Source organism: Rhagoletis pomonella, unplaced genomic scaffold (genome assembly GCF_013731165.1).
Source record: "Rhagoletis pomonella isolate Grant_MI unplaced genomic scaffold, Rhpom_1.0 Rhpom_scaffold_00005, whole genome shotgun sequence".
NCBI classification, from domain to species: domain Eukaryota; kingdom Metazoa; phylum Arthropoda; class Insecta; order Diptera; family Tephritidae; genus Rhagoletis; species Rhagoletis pomonella.
This window is the reverse complement of record NW_023458559.1, coordinates 43,466,722-43,488,814: the sequence shown is the minus strand read 5'-3', so window position 1 is coordinate 43,488,814 and position 22,093 is coordinate 43,466,722. Positions and strand designations below refer to the sequence as shown.

Sequence of the window (22,093 nt, the reverse complement as noted above, 5' to 3'; positions counted from 1 at the left end):
AAGTATTAATCTTGCTAGAACTGAAAGTTTAAATAAAAATACATCCATTTAATTCATTTTCAGTTTCATAATCTAATTGTGAACGTCCTCTTAAATGAAGAGGCAGCGTCGTTGAAGAGGAAGAATTTGTACGCCTTGTGTGAAAATTTCGCGCCGATACAGAGGATGTACAATAAGAGACTGTGAAAAACTATAGCTTATGAAAAAAATTATATTTTCGCAGGGAATTAGCAGTTTAATATAGTTTTTTATGCAAATAAGTGAAATAATCGCAGTTAAGAAGTAAAACAAGGCTGTGCTTTGTTGCGTGAATTGGCGTCCTCTGCTCCGATAAGCGGAGCGTCAAAAACAGCGAGACAGTGAAGCAGCAGAAAATTGAACAAATTGTGATCCAACGTACAAGCCGTACTCATATTACTTAAGTCCACAGTGCAAATTCAGCGAAAATTAACACACGGAGAATGGCTCCGGCAAAAAAACGCGAAAAAGATACTGCATTAGCAGCGCCGGCAGCTGCTGTAAGCAATGGTGCTAACGGAAGTGTTAACGCTGGTAATGGGGGTGGAGCGGTTGCGGCAACAGCTGCTGTTGCAACTGCAGTGGCTACAAATACTGCAACAACGGGCATTGATAATGCAAAACTCAACGGCCATCAACAAGAGCAGGAACTCTTTCTGCAGGCTTTTGAAAGTATGTCGGAAAGTGTAAAATATTTAGTATGTAGATAATTTTAAATTTAATAATTTTATTATTTTAGAACCTACACAGATCTATCGGTTTTTACGCAATCGCCATGGAACAAGTGTAAGTATAACTTAATGGTGGATTTTCTTTTTTAATGAATTTATATTTGTTTAGCCAATTTTCTTGAATCGAACACTGAGTTATATGAAGGACCGCATGTCGCGAAACAATAAAAAGCGCGCGACGTTCAAAGTCAACTCCATATTGCAGCAAATAACACAAAAAACTGAATCGATATCAAATAAATACTTGAATATCATCTACAATGGTTTGTTTGATAAGAGTGCTTGCAGCGATCAATGGTGGAATACGGGCGATGCGGTTTGTGTCGAAGCAACGCTTTATAAGATAACAAAAAACAAGCGAAAGGATAGCACGTCAGATTTTCAGGAAATGATGGTAATTTCCTCACTGTATTTGATCGCTACTTTACTATGTTCTGACTTTTTTACGATTTTTTATGTATTTTTCGATCATAGAGTTACAGTTCAGATGTTGTTTATAATCCGAATGATGATATTGGGCGTTTCTCTGTCATAAGCATTCCGGTGCAATCAATGTGCCCTTTGGGTGATCAACACACCATCTACAAACTATTGTTTCGGATTAAAGTTCTGCCCAAAATTGATTCAAATACAAATGATGAGAATTGTGAAAATGGTGGTAAGTGGAAAGTCAGTATTTTTCATAAGTATATTTTTTTTAAATTAGTATTAAGTACATATGGATATTTTTAAGTGCCAACTATATACAGTTTTGGCTATATTTCTTTTGTTTTTTAGATGATCATTTTATTCTTTATAAAAATCTAGCGCAATATATAACGGCTCCATAAAAATTCACAAAAACTGAACCGGTTCGGAGAAAATTAAATTTATGATACGGTTGATTAAATTTCTGAAAAAAAGTTTAACATTTCTGGGGGGTTTATATCGTGCTTTTTTATAATGCGCTAGACTTTTATAAAAAAAAATATTAAACATAAAATCAACAAAACAAATATAGCCAAAACTGGTCAAAATAAAAAGTTTATATTATTACTTCTACCACTGTATATACATTGTATATACAACATTGTGCCTACTAAAATAAATTACATCAAATTCAGAGACTCCCAGCAAACGCGGTAAAATGAACACAAAAATATACGGCTGCGAATTAATAGTGTTTGAGAAAAATATTTGCTTCATTCCGGAGGGTGATTATGAGGCGGCGATGCAGGAGCTCAATTCGATGAGCATAAAATCCTTCTCCCCAAAGAAACGCACATGGGAAACGCTACCGGACAATTACATTCCACTCTCAATGAAATTCGATGTATTCAATCAATTTCCCACGCTCAAGTTTCGCTTAACCTGGTCAGCCAACGAAATGATTAGCAGTATTGATGCAAAGGATTTACATTTATACGGTAACTTTGCTGGCAACACAGATGAGCCGAAAGATAAGTCACAGAATTTAACTAATGGTGTTGCAATTCAAATGAACGGCACCGTTAATTCAAATGACACTACGGGCGCACTTGTAAATCATAACAATAATTTCGTCAAAGGCAATGGTAGTATTGACAAAAGCGGCGTCGTACTACCTACTTTAAAAACGGAGAAAATCCAAATAGTTTATAATTTTCTGTATAGTAACAATACGCGCCAACAAACTGAGTACACACAAGAGGTAATATGTCCATGGTGTGGGTTGGACTGCTTGCGTTTGTACGCATTGCTTAAGCATTTAAAGTTGTGCCATGCCCGTTTCAACTTCACTTATCAACCGGCAGGAAATGGTGCGCGCATCGACGTAACAATCAATGACTCGTATGATGGGTCGTATGCGGGTTCGCCCTACGACCTGGCCGGCCCATCAGGCTGCTCTTTTGCGCGCACTTGTGGTCCAGTGCGCAGAACGACGGTGACAAATTTGTTAGTATGCCGTCCACGTAGACAAAAAACGTGTCTAGATGAATTTTTGGTGCTGGACGAGGACGATTTAAGCAATCAACGACCTTATATAACGGGCCACAATAGGTTGGTAGTTACTTCATATCGCATTATTATTAACTTCAATATAATCCTTGCTTTTTCTTTACAGACTTTACCATCATACGGAAACTTGTTTGCCGGTGCATCCGAAAGAACTAGATATCGATTCAGAGGGCGAGAGTGATCCACTTTGGCTACGACAAAAAACCATACAAATGATCGATGAGTTCTCCGATGTGAACGAGGGCGAGAAAGAGTTGATGAAATTGTGGAATTTGCATGTTATGAAACATGGTTATGTCGGCGATTGTCAGTTGCCATTAGCTTGTGAAATGTTTTTAGATTCGAACGGTCATGAGGTTATACGCAAAAATCTCTATCGCAATTTTATCTTACATATGTGTTCACTGTTCGATTATGGGCTCGTCTCACCAGAAACTGTCTATAAAACTGTACAAAAACTGCAAGGTATGCTAAGTAAATATCCCGAGGGACAAGAGATGATGTCCAAACAACGTGAAGCGCAATTAAAATATTGGCTGGAAGTTGGCATACATAAGCAAGACGAACAAAAGCTCAAATCGCCACAAAAACAATCGGCGTCAAGTTCAAACGCTGTTGCCGAGGCGTTAGGCCCCATCGCAGCCGAAGCTACTGGCACCCCGGCAAGTGGTAACAAAAATTTGGATAATAAACCAATGCAACCACCTTCAAAGCGCTCCGCCACAGCTGTCAAACGTGCCAGTATGCATCCACAAAATTGTGTAAATGGCAGCGCTACTGATAAAATGGCTAATGGTGGTAAAGGTGTTGCCAAAAAGACTGTTTCCCAAGCAGATGACGATCAAGACCCGCCCGCAAATGGTGTAGTAAGTAGCGCTAACACCGATAAACGCGAGCGGCGCAGTGAAAGCAGAAGAAGTAGCACGGCTTCTAATGCGGCAGCTACAGGGGGGACAGTAACGTCGACGACGGAGCGCGATATAAAGAATGAGCGAAAAGAGGCTCAAGGCAGCGAGCGTCCTCAACGTGGTAGTGCTGTTGGTGGTGGCGGCGCGGCATCAAATACCCCATCAGAATCACGCGCGCAGGCAGCTAAAAGGAGATTGTCTATAAAAGGTAAGTTGGGCGCCATGCGGAACTTTAAGATTTTTGTTTTCAACTACTTCAAAAAGGTAAAAAAAAATGCGCACTTAATTCCATTTCCATATGTACATATGTACGTTTCGCTTCTATTAATGATTGATAGAAGCCAGCTATGAAGCAAAAAAAAATTTTTAAGAAAGGCCTAATTGAGGAAAATTTGATAAAATAGCCCTTGCGCATTTATATTTACATATTTACTACTGGCAAAAGTTTCAATCCAGTTGAACTATAACGACATTTTATAAAAAATAGGTCTGCGCATTTTTTATGCTTTTCGTTTCGCTAAAAACATTTGAGAAATATGCCGTCATTACGTAAATAATATCTATTGTCATAATGCTTCATTAAATGCAAAATCATTTTGACTAAATCGCAACATACAACATTACGCCTCACCAATATCTATAAATCATGAATTAACCATCTAACATAATAAGAACATGGTTTTAGTTGGAACAAATCCTACATCTGTTGTCATATATTTCATTTATTTATCATAAACATGTTTTATGCTCCTACAGTAAGTTTTGTTGGCTAAGAAGTCTTTTATTTACTTAGATAGGTATATTTAGATATACACACCTAAACGCGTAAACCTCGTAAATAAATCGATCTTCCATACAAAATTAAGTAAGTTTACGAGATTTACATGGTTATGAGGCATTTGCGCGTTTCGATGAATTGCCCTATTGTTTTAATGAATTAAATTTTAAATTTACGAAATTTTTTGAGCTCAGGGAGAAATTAAATAAACAAATTAAAGCTCACCAAATATCAATATGGATCAAAAAAGTCAATATAATCGTATCCCAATTCACTTGAATAGCCAATTTTGTTTCTTCAAGATCCTAGCTTATGTCTGCAGTTGTGGCATCGGAGAAGCTTTATTTTAAGATAATTTTGAAAAATAATCGATTCCTAAGAAAAGGGGCGAAAACGCAGGAAGGAGGAGGGAGTTAATTTATATATTTTTTTCTTTTTTTTGTGTAGCTTTTTAATAAAAAATGCAAGATATGTACTTAAAAATTACTTAACTTGAATAGGCTTCTGGAGTCTATAGGAATATGAGATGTTTTGTGATGAGTAGAAAAATATGTGAAAAAACATTAAATATATCCAAAACACACAAGGCCTACACGGAAATGACGGAAGGCCCTTAAAGAAAGTAGGTAATGTCCATGAAACCACAAGTAATATTATGAACTACTCAAATTTTTGTGCTCAGAAAATTTCAAAAGCGAAATGCAGCTCGAATTTAGAACGCTTTACATGTCTTGGATGGACGGACGACTAGAAAGTGGTGGGTTTCTCCTCTGAAAAACTGGACAATTAATGGCTCCAATGGATTTAATAATTTTTTGTTGAATGTTTGTAGTTTGATTCCACTCCATGATCGAGAAGATAGTGTGGCGGTCTCAAGCGCAATATCGTATTGATTCGTACCACAGGAGTTATAAATACGACGATAACGAAGCAAAGTCTAAATTTTTTGCAGCGATAGCTCTCTATCGGACCCAAGCTTAGTGAAATTTTTTTGGAAAAGGTTTTTTTGCAAAGTATCCCAGAAGAGAAGCTCGGCCAAACACTAACATATGTGTAAGCGCCAATCTGTTATTATTATTATTATGCCAGTGAAATATTTATTGGCAGTTTTACCTACCGACGAGGACCGAGCTGTACTTCAACTATTCGAAAGGTCTCTAGAACAGTATTCCGCACAGGGGTTTTCCATACATAGCCATTAAGGAACTAGCTTTCAATACCAATACAAGTATAAAATATATAATTTGTTGGTTCAATCTATCCTTTCCTTTTTATTACAAGCTTTTTTTATTTTTATCAGATATTCGATTATTCAAATTATCCGGATATTCAAAAAATCCTACTTTTATTTGATATTTATATGCCCAGTTCTAATACATGGAATGGAATGTAATGGAATTGTGGGTGGCCGGAAAATCCAAAAACAAATTTTTCCAAGCACTCAAGCAGTATTGCTCATTGTACTTAAGGCCAAGAAACAGGATTTAGAGGAAAGGGATATGTAGGTGGGGTGGGAATTCATTACTCCTCTGCAAACTTACTAGACTCCTTTGTGAATTTTAACAATTTGTTGAGGGAAAGAGAATGTACGTCGTCCATTGTCAGTACATCAGACCCAAAAATGTACCATCTGAGTCTGGCGAAGGCCGGACAGCGGCAGAGAAAATGTTCTGTACTATCCTCGTCCTCCAAATACGATGATGCCTATGGTGACCATACGTCGTCCGCATGGATTGTGCTCCGTAATCAGTCCTACCAGGGCTCGTAGATCACTCCTTCTTTGTCTGAGAAGAAATTTTGCTACCACCCTGTCAGGCCTTTTCAGGAAACCCTTGGTTGTTTTGCAGGTATCAATAGTGCACCAACTGCTCTCATGAGTTTTGCTTATGAGATCCTTGATGCACCGGATCGTTCCCGCTATGCTTGGTCCTACAATTGGCTCCGGTCCAATTGGGTGCTCCAGAGAACCGCAGTTCGCCAATTCATCAGCCAGTTCGTTACCTTGAACACCGTAGTGTCCTGGCACCCACACAAGTTCAAGCTCATTCCATTTTGTAACGGAGTTCAGCCTCAACTTACATTCCTGGACTAACTTTGAAGAGGTTCGAGCGGTTTCCAGTGCCTTTAAAGCAGCTTGGCTGTCACTGCAGATCCTGATTTTATGTCCGCGCCACCTTTCGCCAGTTATTCCGTCTGCCACTTTCAGTATTGCAAAGACTTCCGATTGAAAGACCGTTGTCATTGCACCCAAAGCGGTAAAGCATCTGAAGTTTCCGTCCAGATGCCATCCAGCTCCAGTACCGTTTTCATTTTTTTAGCCGTCAGTATAGAAAGTTTTCACCGATCTTCCCTAGAGAGTGTCTGGATCTCTCCATTGTTCCCTTTTAGGAAATCTAACGACGTACTTTCTACCAAAAAGAGACTCTAGGTATCTATCTAGATTTGTCATTTGGTGCCAAAAACAAAGGATATTGCTCTGACAACCTTCTGAATAACTCTCTGTGCCCAGAGCTCCGATCGTTGTGCCACAGACCAAAAGAGTGCAGTGGACACATCGTTTTCATATCCTCCTCTTCGATCGCTAAATCCAGAGGCGACAAATTCAACAAAGCATTAAGAGCCGGTCCTGACGTTGTACTCATGGCGCCCGTAATGCCTCTACACACACTCCTTTGTAGCCCGTTTAGCACAGAAGCTGTGGTTTTGACCATGGTTCTGCGCCACCATACTACAGCAGAATACGTGACGATTGGCCTGACTAAAGCTATGTATATCCAAAATACCACAGCCGGTCTCAGACCCCAGGTCTTGCTAAAGGTTCTTCGACACTGTCCGAAAACTTTCAGCGCTCGATTTACCTTCAGCTCGACGTGAGTTTTCCATGTCAGCTTCGTATCTAGAGTTACCCCTAGATATTTAACATCCACGGAAAGGCTTAAGTTTACGCCTCTAAGCACTGGAAGGTAGATACCTTCCACTTTTCTTTTCCGCGTAAACAGGACTAGGGTTATCTTGCTGGGATTGACAGCAAGACCCTGCAAAGTGCACCATTTATCAATCTTATTCAGGGTTCTTTGTGTCTTAACACAAACCTCCATGAGAGATTTACCTGATGACAGTGCATAGACATCATCCGCGTAAGCCATTGCGTACTCACCTGCTTCCAGCCCCACCTCGATCTTTGTTACAAGGTCATGTTGGGCTGATTCACAGGATTTACCGCTTTGGTATGCATGTTGATGAACACTAAGGGGTCTATTCATCAAAACCCTTGATCTGAATGAAGACTACCCTGACTTTTCTCCAAAGAGTGGGAACGTGGCCCAGTGCCAGACAGGCCCTAAAGACCCTTATTGGGGCCCCTACAAGCCTGTCTCCCCCACACTTTAGCATTTTCGGATACACACCATCTGGTCCCGGTGACTTAAAGTCGTCAAAAGAGGCTAAAAAAACCTCACTGACTCCTCAGCCACCACCCGTGATGCTATGTACCAGTTTAGTCTAGTGGCTTTCCGACGCGCTATCCTCCACCATATCTCTTTCCTGCTACCCGGAAAGTGAGTTTCCAGGAGAGTTTTGTATGTCTCTAGCAGCGCCGTGGTATAAGTTCCATCAGATTTTCTAAGAGAATCAAGCCTAACCGTCAGGTCCTGTTGAAGTACCTACACAGCCTGGCATACTCTTTCATGTTGTCGATATCACTGCAGAAGTCTTTATAAGAGCTCAATTTTGACTTGCGAATTTGCCTCTTATATTCCTTCTGCACGATATGATATTCGCACCAGTCTTCCCCTTTTCGGGGTTTTAAAGCCCTATTCAGAAGTCTCCTAGACCTTTTTCGAAGTTTGGTGAGTTCAGCGTTCCACCATGGGTCCGCTTTTCCCTGCCTTATTCTTCTTAGCGGACATACTTCCCCAAAACAACCAATCAAAGTACTCGTTACCTCGCGGGTCGCTTCTTCAATTGATTTAATGTTTTTGAGTTTATGGAGATTTGGTATTCTCGTTTCAAGGAGCAACCCAAACTTTTCCCAGTCCGCCTTTCGAGGATTCCGACCTTTTGGCACTTGACAAGTGTCAATTCCTAGCCGAAGCTCGATGAATCGATGATCTGATAGAGATTCGAAATCTAAGACCAACCATCCTTTGATATGATCCGCCATAACTACATTGGTTAAGGTTAGATCTATCACTTCTTGTCTTCTGCTAGTGACAAAAGTAGGTTTGTTACCCACATTCTGTATTACCAATTCAGAGGACAGAATGCAGTCTAATAGCTTGTTCCCACGGAAGTTGCATTTCGTGCTACCCCATATAGTTTTTTGTGAGTTCGCGTCGCACCCACTATTAGGCCCCTACCATTTGACTCGGCGTACTGCACGATGTCCATAATCTCCCTCAAAGGAGGGGGGACTATAGAATCGTATGGCAGGTAAGCGGAGACTACGATGGCCTCGGCGCGTTTCCCGTCCGAACAGTACCCAATTTTTATCGCAACGACATCTTAGGAGCATTTTATCCTTACTGCCAAGGGGTGGTCCTTTAAGTACTGCCGCACACGGTGACATCTCTCTTTTAACGCCAAAGTACGGATTAATCTTACAGCCAAAAAAAAATGTTTTGTCCGTTAAATGGTGTACATATGTGTGTTGCTGAATACGTAACGGAAGTCTGCATTAAAAAGCCAATTGTTTTTTATTTCTAACCTCACAGCTCCAAATATAAATATGCCCAAGTTTGTAAGGATTTAGTAGCAGCCAAAAAAAGTACCGCCAAACGAGTATAGTAAATCTTTATCCAAGGTCGGAAATCGAAAATGTTGACTGTTTTCACTTTCTAACCTCAAAAAAAGCGCTTATAATTTAAAGTAGGTTTTTGCGTTTAGGAAGGAAAGGCGAGCCATATTTTGAGTTCAGCAACTAAAAATCTATAAGTATTAACTAGTTTCGTTTTTTTGTGAAGCTGTGAAATTTTAAAATTTTCTCATGTTCTTCTTTTACTGGGTGTTACACGTTCTTCAACTTCATACCATATAATACTGTTTAATGTGACTTTTATTACTTTTACTATCATTCTCAACAAAATCCAATTATATTGCGCTCATTTTCTATCGGTCGATCACCACTTCATACATGCCACGCCATGCCATGCCATGCCACATACGCCACGTCCATACAACCAACATTCGCCACTCACCACATAACGCCGCTGCCTTAAAAAATACACTTGAAAAAATTTCAATATCAAAATTTTTTAAATTCGAAACCATATGCGTTTCTTTCTTTTGCTTTCTTTTGGTCTACTTTTTCTCTTACAAATAAAACTTAACACACACAAAAAAAAAAAAATATGTTAGCAGCTTTTAAAGATGTGGAAGGAGAGGGCGTTGGCGTTGAAAGTGGAAGTGGAAGTGTTGGCGCAGATAGTAATAGTGAAGCGTTGGAAGCAAGTAATGATGAAAGTATCATAGCTGGCGTTAGCAATGCACTGTGGCAAATCGCAAGTAATGAAGTCAGACAAATCTCTGCAAGGTGTGAAGCTACAGCAAATGTCTTAAATATTGGTGTTGTTGTTGATGTTGATGCTGGTAATGATGCTGCTATTGGTGGTGATGATGTTGGTGATGATGACCTTGAGTCTGAGCTACGTAATGATATGACGAATACATCAACTATAACCTCAGTCGCTACAGTAGCCACAACAACTGCTGAAGCGGAGAATACTCCTTTGGATGATGTATTGGACAATGTAGTAGCAGCTATGTAGTAGTTAAATTGTATTGACGGCTTTTTAAGCTAACCTCTCGCAAAATGCTTACAAACATCATTAAAGTACTATAGAATAACTGTTTGTAATGTAGTAAATATTTAATTAATACATTTTTTTGCATTTTGGTATTCTTTTGCGTTTAAAGATGCCACTTTGAAATACATACACATAGTAAAAATATACACTATGTACCAGAGCTGTAAAATGATTGAATCAATAGGATCTGCATTCACTCGACATTCTTTTCAAAATTATGATTGTTTGTTTGTATAAAAAAAGCCTCATTCCTGAGTGGCTTAAAATGTTTGAAAACAAATAAACTGTGTTGTGTTTTTGAATGGTAGATTGACATTCAGTATGGAATGTGAATGTAACAGAAGCATTCGCACACACAAATGATTGTATATTTAAAATGAATGCACACGTTTTTACCATTCAGTACTAATACTTTTTTCCCAGGGTTGAAATATTTTATACTTTAAAGTTTAAACATATCTGGAATTGAAAAAAAAACATATATGTATACGTATGTATGTATTTCAACGCGTATGTATAGACGTTTTCTGACATTAACCCATGGCTAATGACTGGTGCGAAATCAGTTCAAACAAACATCGCAACCGTCGAGCACAAAGGACACATCTTGATACATACATTTACATATATTACATTCGAAACTAGTGAACTGTATATAGAAATATAAAACAGTGTCAATGGAATTGAGTTTTTAAAACTCTTGCTTGAAAAAACTTAAGAATTTCCTTACCGGCATCTGCCCCTTCGTATTATAGACTTTTAGAACTATAAAAGGTCTATTCTGCACGTAACCGAAGATTTTTTAACCGGAAAATTTTATTACCAAAAAATGTTACCTGTTCATGTCACCGCGATTCTAGGAACGTTGGTAATGCTATATATTCAGCAATTCATCCATGAAGAATTGTGGAAATTCTGGCATTGCATATTTCACGGGGCGGGGCAATATTTTGTTACCAGCTTATGAGATGGTAACAAAATTTACCGGTTACAAGAGTACACCAATTGCGAAAAGGGGTTAAAAATTGATTGTAGACATTTTTTCGCAGAATATATGTATATATAAATTTAATTTGTATGATTTTTTTTCTATTAATTTTTTTCTTCAGTTATCAAATTTGAAAACTTTCAAAACGAAATTTTATAGGGTTCTTGTTTTCTTTAAAGAGGGTTTGAGGAGTTACATTGTAAAATTTTTTTTATTAATTATTAATTAAAAGGTGTACTATTTAAACATATTTACTACGCACTTCTGCAGTAGGGTACTATAACTTTTCTCACGTAACGGATATTTGGAACAACCAAAATCGAAATAGATATATACTACATTTATGTACATATGTATGTATATACCGTAAATGCCCAGAATAAAAAGAGTTGATTAGTCCATCTCCGTCTGTCTGTCTGTCCGTTTGTTTGTGTACACGATAACTCTAGGAAAAGTTGAGATATCGGAAGAAAATTCGGTACGCGGGTTTCCCTTTATGCAGGGCAGAAGCGTATTGAAAATACAAAAATTAAACAATAACCTGGTCCCTCCCATAAAACGGTAATTTCGAAAAATTCAAAAAATTCAATATTTCCTTAATTACAGAAAACAAATTGCTAAAAAAGTCACATGTTTATTATTATACATTTTTGAAAAATGGGACATATTTCTAACTTTTGAAATCAATTTGCTCAAAACATACATTTAGAATAATGTTTTAAGAAATAATTACACCCGAGCGCATTTGTGCACATGGGTACTATAACTTTGTTCGCATAGCGGTTGTTTGTTGTCTAGGCCTTCAGGTTAATAAAGATTGTAGAAAACGATTTTTGCTTGTGTGGGGTCCCGTTTGATTGAAAAATTGGAAGGAACTGATTTTTTCAAATTGCAACACCTAATAAATAAATTATTTCTAAAATAGGTTACAGCAGACAATGTTTAATCATTTTTTTATTAATATACCGACACCTGATTGGAAGATCAACCTATCTCGGCAGCCAATTCAAAAACGCCCTTACTCAGAAAACTTTTTATGAAAGTCCTACTTCAGAATTTGGTTGAAGAACGCCCTATCTCAAATGAAAATATATTGAAAATTTGCCGAGGTCGGGCGTTTTTGAACCGCATTCTGAGATAGGGCGTTCTTCAACAAAATTCCGAAATAGGGTGTTCTAGAACGGTTTTTTGAGATAGGGAGTTTTCGAACTGGCTGCCGAGATAGGTCGATCTTCCACTTAGGTGTCGATATGTAGTTTTGATGTTAACAAACAAACCAAAACTTGGGTTAAAAAGCGTGCTCAATGAAATGGGTATAAATTCTTAAATATTGCACTTTCGGAAAAGGATGTTAATGAAAATAGGGACCAACGAATTTTGTTAAATATTTTTTTTGTTGGAAATGTTGATAATTTGTGGCTTATTGTAAATGAAAAAACCTCCACAAACCAACAAATTCGATTTTCGAATCTTTATTAACTGCTTGACTCAATAGCGACGAAAAAAAGTACGAAGAAATTTGTATCAAAAATTTTTATAATTAAATAATGAAATGTATATGTATGTCTAAATTTAGAACCAGAAGCTCTTAAATTTGTTAGTTTATATTAACTTATATATGTATGTACTAATTTATGCATTATGCATTATTAATGGTGTATGGTAACACTTATTTGGAAAGCTGACAATTTTCTAAACAGAGATGTTAAAATCATTAATAATTTATATTTTTCATAATGACATTCTAACGACACGTTCACTAAAAAATATTTCTCCAATTAATATTTTTTATTCTTATAAATCCTTGTACAAATTTAAGTGAAAAAAACTGATGATAACGCTCTATTAACTATTTTTCGTGTTGAAATTTTGAAGTCTTTTTAAAAAAATGCAACCTGGCGTATTTTTCAGAGGGTTTTGTGTGTTCAAAATATTTATATCAATTGATTGGTACTGAGTGGATGTGTGCACACATAGCAAAAGCTGCATTCATCTGAGTGCTTATTCAGTGTTAAAAGTGAATCGTTCGTCATTCAATTTTTTCAATCTTTCTTTGAATATGGAAATGTGTGCAATCGTATCTACTTTGAGTGAATGTAGAATTGGAAAACTTTAAGCCGCATTATTCAATAAGGGAGAATTCAATGAAAACATAATAATATAAAATTGATGATTTTTAATTTCAAATGATTTCACAGTTTTACAGCTCTGCTATGTACCTACTTTTAATTTGTGTAGCGGAAATAATGAATTCTAAACTTATACTTATAATAAATGGAAATTTGTGCATATTTTCAGGCTAATTTCATTGTAAGCAATTTTTATACGTGCCAAATTCATTTGTCATAGTTTAACTATCGTTCAATTTATATGTAACCCTTATGTGGTAAACAGAATTGCAACGGATAGCGGGTAACGGGCTGACGCACAGTGGTCCAAGTTGCTCTAGTAGGGTAATTTAATTATTATATTAAGAACTAAGATAGATATCGGGATGAAATTTTGTACAAATTACGTTTGAATGACTAACAACTTCAGGTCAAAAATAGGCAAGATCGAATAGCGACCACGCCTACCAACCATATAATTATCATTCCCACGATAGCCGGTTCTTTGTACCGGAATGACTCGGGTTTTACCCGACCAAGGGCTGTTGTTTCGGCGATCTAACCCCGTTTAGGTCGGCGAAATTCCTCAAAAGTTGTACGTACATAGGGCTACATCTTCTTCGCATAGTTCTGCTCAGGGCTGGCATTGAGTCAAACCCTGGACCAGAAACATATACATACCTGCTGCGTGTGCCAGAGGCTAATCGAGCTGCCTCCACGGCACAACAGAGTCCGCCTGAGCATCTCAACACAAACACTACCGCACCACAACACAATACAATAGACAATACCACTGACACAACAGACCACACAACCGATACAACTGCACCACCACCCACACACCACCGCCAACAACTCGTGGTTCCTCCGACAATCTGCACGGTGTGTCAGTCCAGAGGCCTATTTCATAAAGCGACAGTGATGATTTTGTAACGACAAATATTTTCCATGTTGTCAGAGACAATTCGACAGTTTGGTGGGTGTTTTGTTTCATAAAAATAATTCTCACCACCTCATAAATTCCATTGAAAAAGTGACAAATTGTCATTGTCGGGGTTTAAAATTGTCGTTGGCAACATTGTCGTCAGTCATATGAAATTTATATGTAAATAATATGACAATAATTGCATTTGCATTATTTTAGTTTTAAGAAGTATTCAAATTATTGAAAAGTAATGAAATGCTCGCAGTTCCCATTTAAATAAATAAATTTACAAAACTCTTGTGAAAGCTTTCCGAATGAGCTATTGGGTTTTGTCGCTATTGTCGTGACAATTTTGTCAGAGTGACAATTGTCAGCACAATCGTCGAAAATTTTCCATAATATCACTGTTGTTTTCCAACAATTTTCACAGTTGCCTACAAGCGTATATGAAAAAGAAAAAATGTCGCCGACAATTCTGGCAGTGAAATATAATTAATTATAGAAAAATCGACAATTGTCGCACCAGTCACTTTTATGAAATAGGCCCCAGGATATTCCGTAATGTGACATCAGTCAAGTGCAACACTTGCCTTGGCTGGTGTCACTTTAGGGCATGCTCAAGACTGCGCACCACGCAACATTGGATGAGGGACTATGAGTGCCCATGTTGTGCTGCTGGAGATAACAGTCTTCATGGGTCGGCACGGAATATTAATAGCTGCGGTCCAAGAGACGAAGCTGCACGGCAATTCAACATTGTTGAATTGCGCCTGGTACAACGTGCACGGTCGAGATCGCGAGCGAGATAATGCTGGTGGCCTAGCGTTCATCACGCACCACACCTTGCAGTACCGTCTTATCGAAGCAGACATCGACCGCAGGGATACCATCCTAGAATTTCAGGGTATTGCTATCCGGTCAGGCGATGTCGAGCTCGAAATATTTAACATATATACACCCTGTCCAGCTGCCCGGCAGGATATCACGCTGAAATAGGTGCGCTCCTCAGAGGTGAAAACCGTATGGTAGTTGGTGACTTCAATGCGCACCACGATCTTCTAAAATGATAAAGGGATAAATTGCTTAAATTTATCAGTTTATCCGCATCCTTTCAAGAACGCACCTTGGTAAATGATTGCACAAAATTGTTTATTATTTAACTTATCTGGCTAGTTAAGTTTCATTCTTACCTCGTCCATTGTGCTAATTTGCTCTTTAGGTGTTCGTAGCAAAATCGGGTTGAATTTTGCTGAAATTTATACGTTTATCCACGAAGATCGTTTGATAAAGTCTGATCTGAAACCTAGTCAACCCCCTTTTTGAGATTATGCATTAATTTTCAGGTTCATCATATTCGAGATCTTTGAGTGGACTGATAAAATCGTCTGCTTAAAAAAAAAAAATTACTGCTCGTGATCAGGTAGCATGAATTTAATGAAATGTCATAATTTTATTAAAAGTCAAATGGTGAACAACAACAACGAATGTTATTAAATGAAACTACCTTCTTTTTTGTATCATGGTACGCACAATTTAATTTTTCACTTTTTGCTTACTATGACTTTTGGATACCGTTATGTTTATATGTAGCCAAATTTTTTCAATCAAAGTTGTATTTACTCTTTAGTAGACAATTGGGGTATTCACAACGGTGTCGTAAGTGTCGTATTGTTATATGTCGTCAACTTTAAATACATACCTAAAAAATACATTAAGGGGGTTTGCAAAGTACAAACAGAGTCATATTATGCATTTTCTCAGTGTTGTAAAATAGTTGGTTGTGGTTTCAAGTTCTCTAAACATTTACTTAAGTTTTAAGAGTTCACGACATACAACAATACATACAACAGCTGATCCATTCCAATCGGAAAATTCGTTCGGGTAAACACAATTGCGATGGAAATTGAGCTAAAACACACTATTTATTACGTTATTCTGTACATAAAAATATTCTTTTCGCAAGTTTTGTGAATGAGGTGTAGTGAAATAATCCTCCCTTTGCAGTAGTCGAACATTATACGACGATCCCATCGGCCTCTCTTCCATAGGTTAAAATAGGTCCTGGTGAAAGCGCTCCACTTGTTGTTTCGTATAGGACTATAGATTACGGTGTAGTTGGTAGAGCACTCCAGGATTTTAAAGTCCTCTAGCATTTCGTTTACGATTTTGTAATTTCAACAAACAAATTCCACGCAGGACGTTCCAAATTCGTCTCATCTTTCTGTGCCTAGACCAGAAGATTCTCCCATTATATAAAAAAAACATTGCGCATTTTTGTCTAGCGTCTTGAAAAAATGATGTATTATGGAACGATTTTCCGTCATTCCTTGTCAAATTTGGTTTGGAGACAAACCGGTTTCGGCGTTCGTGTTTCCTTCCGCTTTTATGTATTCGTATTACTATCTGCATTAACTGTCATTAGGTCATGCATACCCATCTTAGTGCGTCAGCTTTTGTTTCATTATCTCGCAGGTATGTGCTTTTTGGTTGCTTGTTTTCGCCGGCGGGTAGAAATCCGTTATTTTTATTTTCTTGGTTTTCGTTATTGCGTCAGTTTATGTTCCGTTGTTTGGCAGGTAGGTGGTTTTAGGTTGCTTGCATGTGCCGGCAGATAGAAATCCGGATAAACTGACGCAAGGGACAAGGGATGACGTGAAATCGTTCCACAATACATCATACTCCTACCCTACCTACCCGGAAACACAAACAACCAAAAAGAAGATCTTGAAAAAATGTTTTATTCGGTACAACTTTATTTGCGGGGGGGGGGCCGATATAATTTTATCTCTTCAGACTAAAAATGTATTTATGATATTCTGTCAGATCCATTTCCAGAATAAAGCTTTGCACGTCTAAAAAAAAACAAAAACAATATAAGTTTCTGAATTAAAAAAGTGGTTGCGCAAGCCTTGCTCTCTTGTACGACAGAACGTCACCTTTGTATCGGACGTCGACAAGTTATTTTTTAAATGTAGAAGATAATTATAGACTCCTTATCAAATCATTTATTGCTTCTTGAGTGAAAGGTTTTGGCCTTGTCGACACTATTCCTTTGAAGTCACTGTCAGTGCTCACTTCATTGAAGATTTCTTCGAGTGTTGAGTCACGGATGGAATAATATGTTGAATATCGTCGATGTTTTTGCAAAACCGCCCATCGACCAGTTGCAAAACCGCCTAAATCGCCGTTGTGGCAAAAATAACCCTGAACTCCAGGCATCGAGATTTATGCATAAAAATCATTAAATCGTTATTAAAACAACAGATTTGTAAAATAATAGCTAGAGAAAATACCGCCTATCAAGGCAATGCCTTCAAAGAATAAACCGTTTTTTCGTTCTCCTGTAAAACTTGAGTGCCGTTAGGTCGAGGCCACGCAATGAGCGGCAAAGAGGCAAGCGGCGCCATACAAAAATGCCGCTTAGAGCATGGCCACTTCAATAGTATTCCATATGTTTTAATTAAGCCGCTCAGCCGCTCAGCCGCTCGCCGCTTTGCCGCTCATTGCGTGGCCTCGGCCTAAGATAAGCGGTTTTGCAATTGGGCAAAGGGCGGTTTTGCAAAAACATCGACGATACATACTTCCTCCGAATTCGCTAAGAGTCCCCTAGCCGATTATAGGTCTGGATATATCATGTTTTAACGTTAAAACCACGAAAATTAGCACATCAGAAATAAGAGTCACCAATTTGATTTTTATGTTCTTTCCGTTGCACATTAGGTCAAATGATTACATACTTTTTCTGTGCGAAACTAATAGCTGCTAAAATATTGCATTGTTTTAATGTAAAAAGATGGCAAACGTTAAAAAAAGTGTAAAGGCAGCTAATAAAATGTGAAAACATGGCTTGGCTTTCGTAAAACAGACTTTTTTTTGTATGTTCAAAAGATGAGTACTTACATATATGTAGTACGCAAAAACATTGTCCAAGTTATTTTCTTACCATATTCAACCTCCTCCCCCTTAAAATGAGCTACATAATAAACTAAGTATGGTCACATGTACATAAATGGTTTCTTCCAGCGATGAATTATGGCATTATCGAAATTCCTAAATTAAAAAAAAAAAAAAAAAAACAATATTTACTACATGTCTCACAGATATGCCTTGAGTACAGATTTCTAAAGCAGTTAGTCTTCATAAAATACCTCATTTTGAATTAAGGTTTCAGTATTCCCAAATTCTCCACCGACATTATTTATATTCAGAATACAAATGCTGCTTTGTGACACATTTACCAAAAATCGCTGGTAACTTCCTGAAAAGAATACGAATGTATTTGAAACTAATTTGTAAAAAGGATGTTCAAAGCTCTATTCACTTTGAGCAAAAAAATGTCGAAATTTCAATCCGTAAATTCGCTCAAATTTGCTTTTGGTCTTTGCGAATCGGCGCTAGTGTCTTTGTAACATAGCCATGGCTACGCTACGGAGATGAAATGTAATCCAAATTGAGGCTGCTATTTTTTTGCTTCACATATTTACTTCCATTTTCCCTATTTATCACCATTAAAATGGACTATTTATTACCAAAAAATTTAGGCTAAGCTATTTTTCGCGAAAAGGAGGACAGAACCGCAATTTTTGGAGATAGCTAAATAATTGTATTTTAGCATTTTAGCGATATTGAAAGTTAGAATTTGGCTGCTGGTCGACACAGCTGGCTTTTAGATTTCGAAAAGAACTTCATCAGCAAGAAACGCAATGTTTTCAGATCTAAATATTTTGGTATCATTTCCAACTAGTTTTCCATAATTTTCGTCTTTCATTGATAAATAATTGCAAAAAAGAAGCGTTTTTTCTTCTAAAATTTTCATGGAATTTTCGCAAATATCAGCAGCACTAATTTTTTTTCATCAATAGCGTGGGAAGTATGCTTGCTAAACTTCAAAGAATTATTGCCGTGCTGTACGGGAGCTTTCTGGCGGCAGCACTTGTGTCTTTACAAAATGCCACAGGATAGTACGCCACCATTATCTTTGTTGAAGAGATTCTATAATGTTGAATTCCCTGAGGCTGAATGTTGATTTAATACCAGCACTGAGCCTGGACTCACACATTGTCGAATCTTCACTGATGGCTCCAAAATTTACTCTGTGGTCTTCATCGAACGCTATGGGGATAAGCTTCACTTTACCCTTGGGGAGTATGCTTCGGTTTTCCAGGCTGAGTTATTTGCAATCCTCAAGGCCACGGACTATGTTGTGGAAAAGAGATGGAGGGGAAGGAGTTTACGTTTCAAAAGTGACAGCCAAGCTGCACTTAAGGCTTTGGCCAGCCCTCTAACTACTTCCAAACTAGTTCGGCAATCCAAGTCTCGACTAAATTATGTTGGCAAACACACCGAGCTTATTATGAGACATCTGACCATTTGGCCAGAACCAGGTATTCCTCTGTTGTGGAGTCCAGTTATAGCACTCCCACCTTCGGCCATCGAAGCCACCATCAGAAACTGGGTGAATACTTCGCTCAGCAATGATTGGGAGGCATCGAAGGGCTTCAGGCGAGCAAAACTCATGTTACCTTCAATTTCAGAACGTCTATCTAGTTTTTAGCTATCGCTGAGCAGACGGGACTGCAGACAACTTGTTGGACTGCTGACTGGTCACTTCACGTGGCACAAACACCTGACTGTGATAGGCGTACATGACAACTCAATTTGCCCATCCTGCCTTTAAGAGGATGAGACGGTGGGAAAAGTTGTTGTGCTTCTGCCTCGCCTTTACAAGAATTAGGTATGAGACATTTGGCCGCGATGTGTTGAGAGACGAACACCTGAGCTCTTTCACACCCAACAATCTGCTTAGGTTTATTCGTAAATCGTGCAAATTTAAAAGAGATTAAAAGGGACATGAAAACAGTACAATGGACGGCATGTAGCGTTGTTTTGTGCCTGGTTACCATTAAAAAAAAAAAAAAAAAATTGCCTGGTATGCCTCCTATATGCGCTGATCCCCAAGTTATGTTTTATGATATACGACAGTCTGTTCTTGCTGATATTCATTTCCCGGGATATGATTTTCTGCTCGAAAATCAGATTTAGAACAAATTCGATACTCTACGGCTTTAATGCCTTTTAGTGTTCGCACAGTTGGGGTACGACTGGATTTTGGTCGGTCGACCATTCTACCAACCTTCTCGACTAACTTCACGGTAAAACGAATTAAATTTCGGTTGATTTTTAGGGGCCAAAACATGCAAAATATTTCGCCTTTTTCATAGCTGTATTTTTATGCAACAACACGATTTCCGAGCGAACTCCATTCCATGCTTGCAAACAGTTTACGTACGGGTATATTCACTGATTATTGAGAAGGGGTGTCTTCAGGTCGTGTAAGAAAATATTTGCTAGTACTAAGTCGAATAGACTCAGAAGGCGTCTCTTCAGTTACCTGGGCCGCTGTTAAAAAGTGTATTCAATTGCATTTGGGCGCAACATTTGAAAGCAGTCCTTCAAATAGGTCTCTGTAATATTTTGAATTCAAACTTTTTCTATTTTCATGCGTACTACATATTTAAGAGTTGTATGTGTAAAACTCCAGCCAGCGAATATCGATTAAAAGTGTTCCTAATAAGCTTTTACGGGTGCAAAAATCCATATGTAATATACAAATTAGAAAAATATATAAGTATTTTTTGATAAAAACCAAACTTAATCTCCAACAACTTTTCAATATTTTCTCTAATTTATACCTAACCTCATTTTCGTTTTCATACAAACAAAAAAAATGTAATCAGATGTACCACAACCGCCCGCCAGTAAACGTACTCGCACCACAGAAGGCAACATCAACAGCACCAGTGCCGGTGGCGGCACAACAACGCGTACAGCTGCGCTGCGACAATCAGCCGATGGCATCAATAATACTACAAACAGTAGTGGCAAACATACAACAGCTACAACTGCAGCTAGCAATTTAAACAGCACAACAACAACAACGACAACACTGCCAAAGCGATTGGTTACCAGGCGTCAGTCCATAGCAGGCACTGCCAGTACCAGCCATAATCACAATGACAACAACAACAGCAGCAATCAAGCCGCAGAAAAAACACTGCCAAAGTCCACATCCTCCAAAAATTTGTCGAACAATACTTCTTCAACAACAACAGCAACAACAATTGCACCCGCCAACACCACACATCATTCGTTGCGTACGAGGCTCTCGGTGCCATTAATGAAAGTTGATAAACGTTAGAGGCCAAAGGGAAGTTGCGGTAAGATAATGCGCGTGCGTGCTTCGTATGGAAAGTGTTATAAGTACTACGAGGTGATATGCCGTCGCTTTCAACGTCAGGGACGTTATACATACATACATACTACATACAAAATGTTTAAAAACTATATTGTTCGTTACGTTAATGTTAAGTTTTTTTTTATCATTTTCAATGACATCCATTAAATTCTTACTGCCTGTACCAATATACTACTTACTTACATATGTACTAGGTATGTGTGTGGTTATATTTTATATTCGAAAAAATTTAATAAAATAAATAGCATTAAAGCATATTACAAACTAACATACATGCGTACGTACATATGTACATACATTGGTACTTGTTTTATTGTTTCTAACTATTGTTTTTTTTTTATTTGTTTACTTATTACAATAATTCATTTTTACCAACGCCAATATTTAAGTTACCACCTCAATTGACCAATGGAAAGAATTAAAATTCATTTTGCTTTTTTGTTCAAAATTTTTTATACATCTTACATGCATATATCCTGTATTTTTAATATTATACGACTATATTAGTTACTATTTTTCTTTGTTTTCAAAACTCAGCCCTAATATGTAATTACAAATCTGATAATTCACAATTTTGATGCTTTTAAAGAACGGAACTGAA

At 37.8% G+C, this 22,093-nt stretch overlaps 1 protein-coding gene across 1 annotated transcript; it reads left to right on the top strand.

Annotated features, from left to right (window-relative positions):
* Positions 1 to 65: 65 nt before the first annotated feature.
* On the top strand, positions 66 to 21,436 carry LOC118739008 (polycomb protein Su(z)12; the record flags this gene model as incomplete). The annotated part of the gene is given in 7 exon segments (XM_036470087.1): positions 66 to 690; positions 758 to 804; positions 859 to 1,143; positions 1,224 to 1,407; positions 1,853 to 2,768; positions 2,833 to 3,842; positions 20,975 to 21,436. Coding segments are annotated over 7 exon segments (3,132 nt in total). The 5' UTR covers positions 66 to 461.
* Between the last annotated feature and the right edge of the window lie 657 nt (positions 21,437 to 22,093).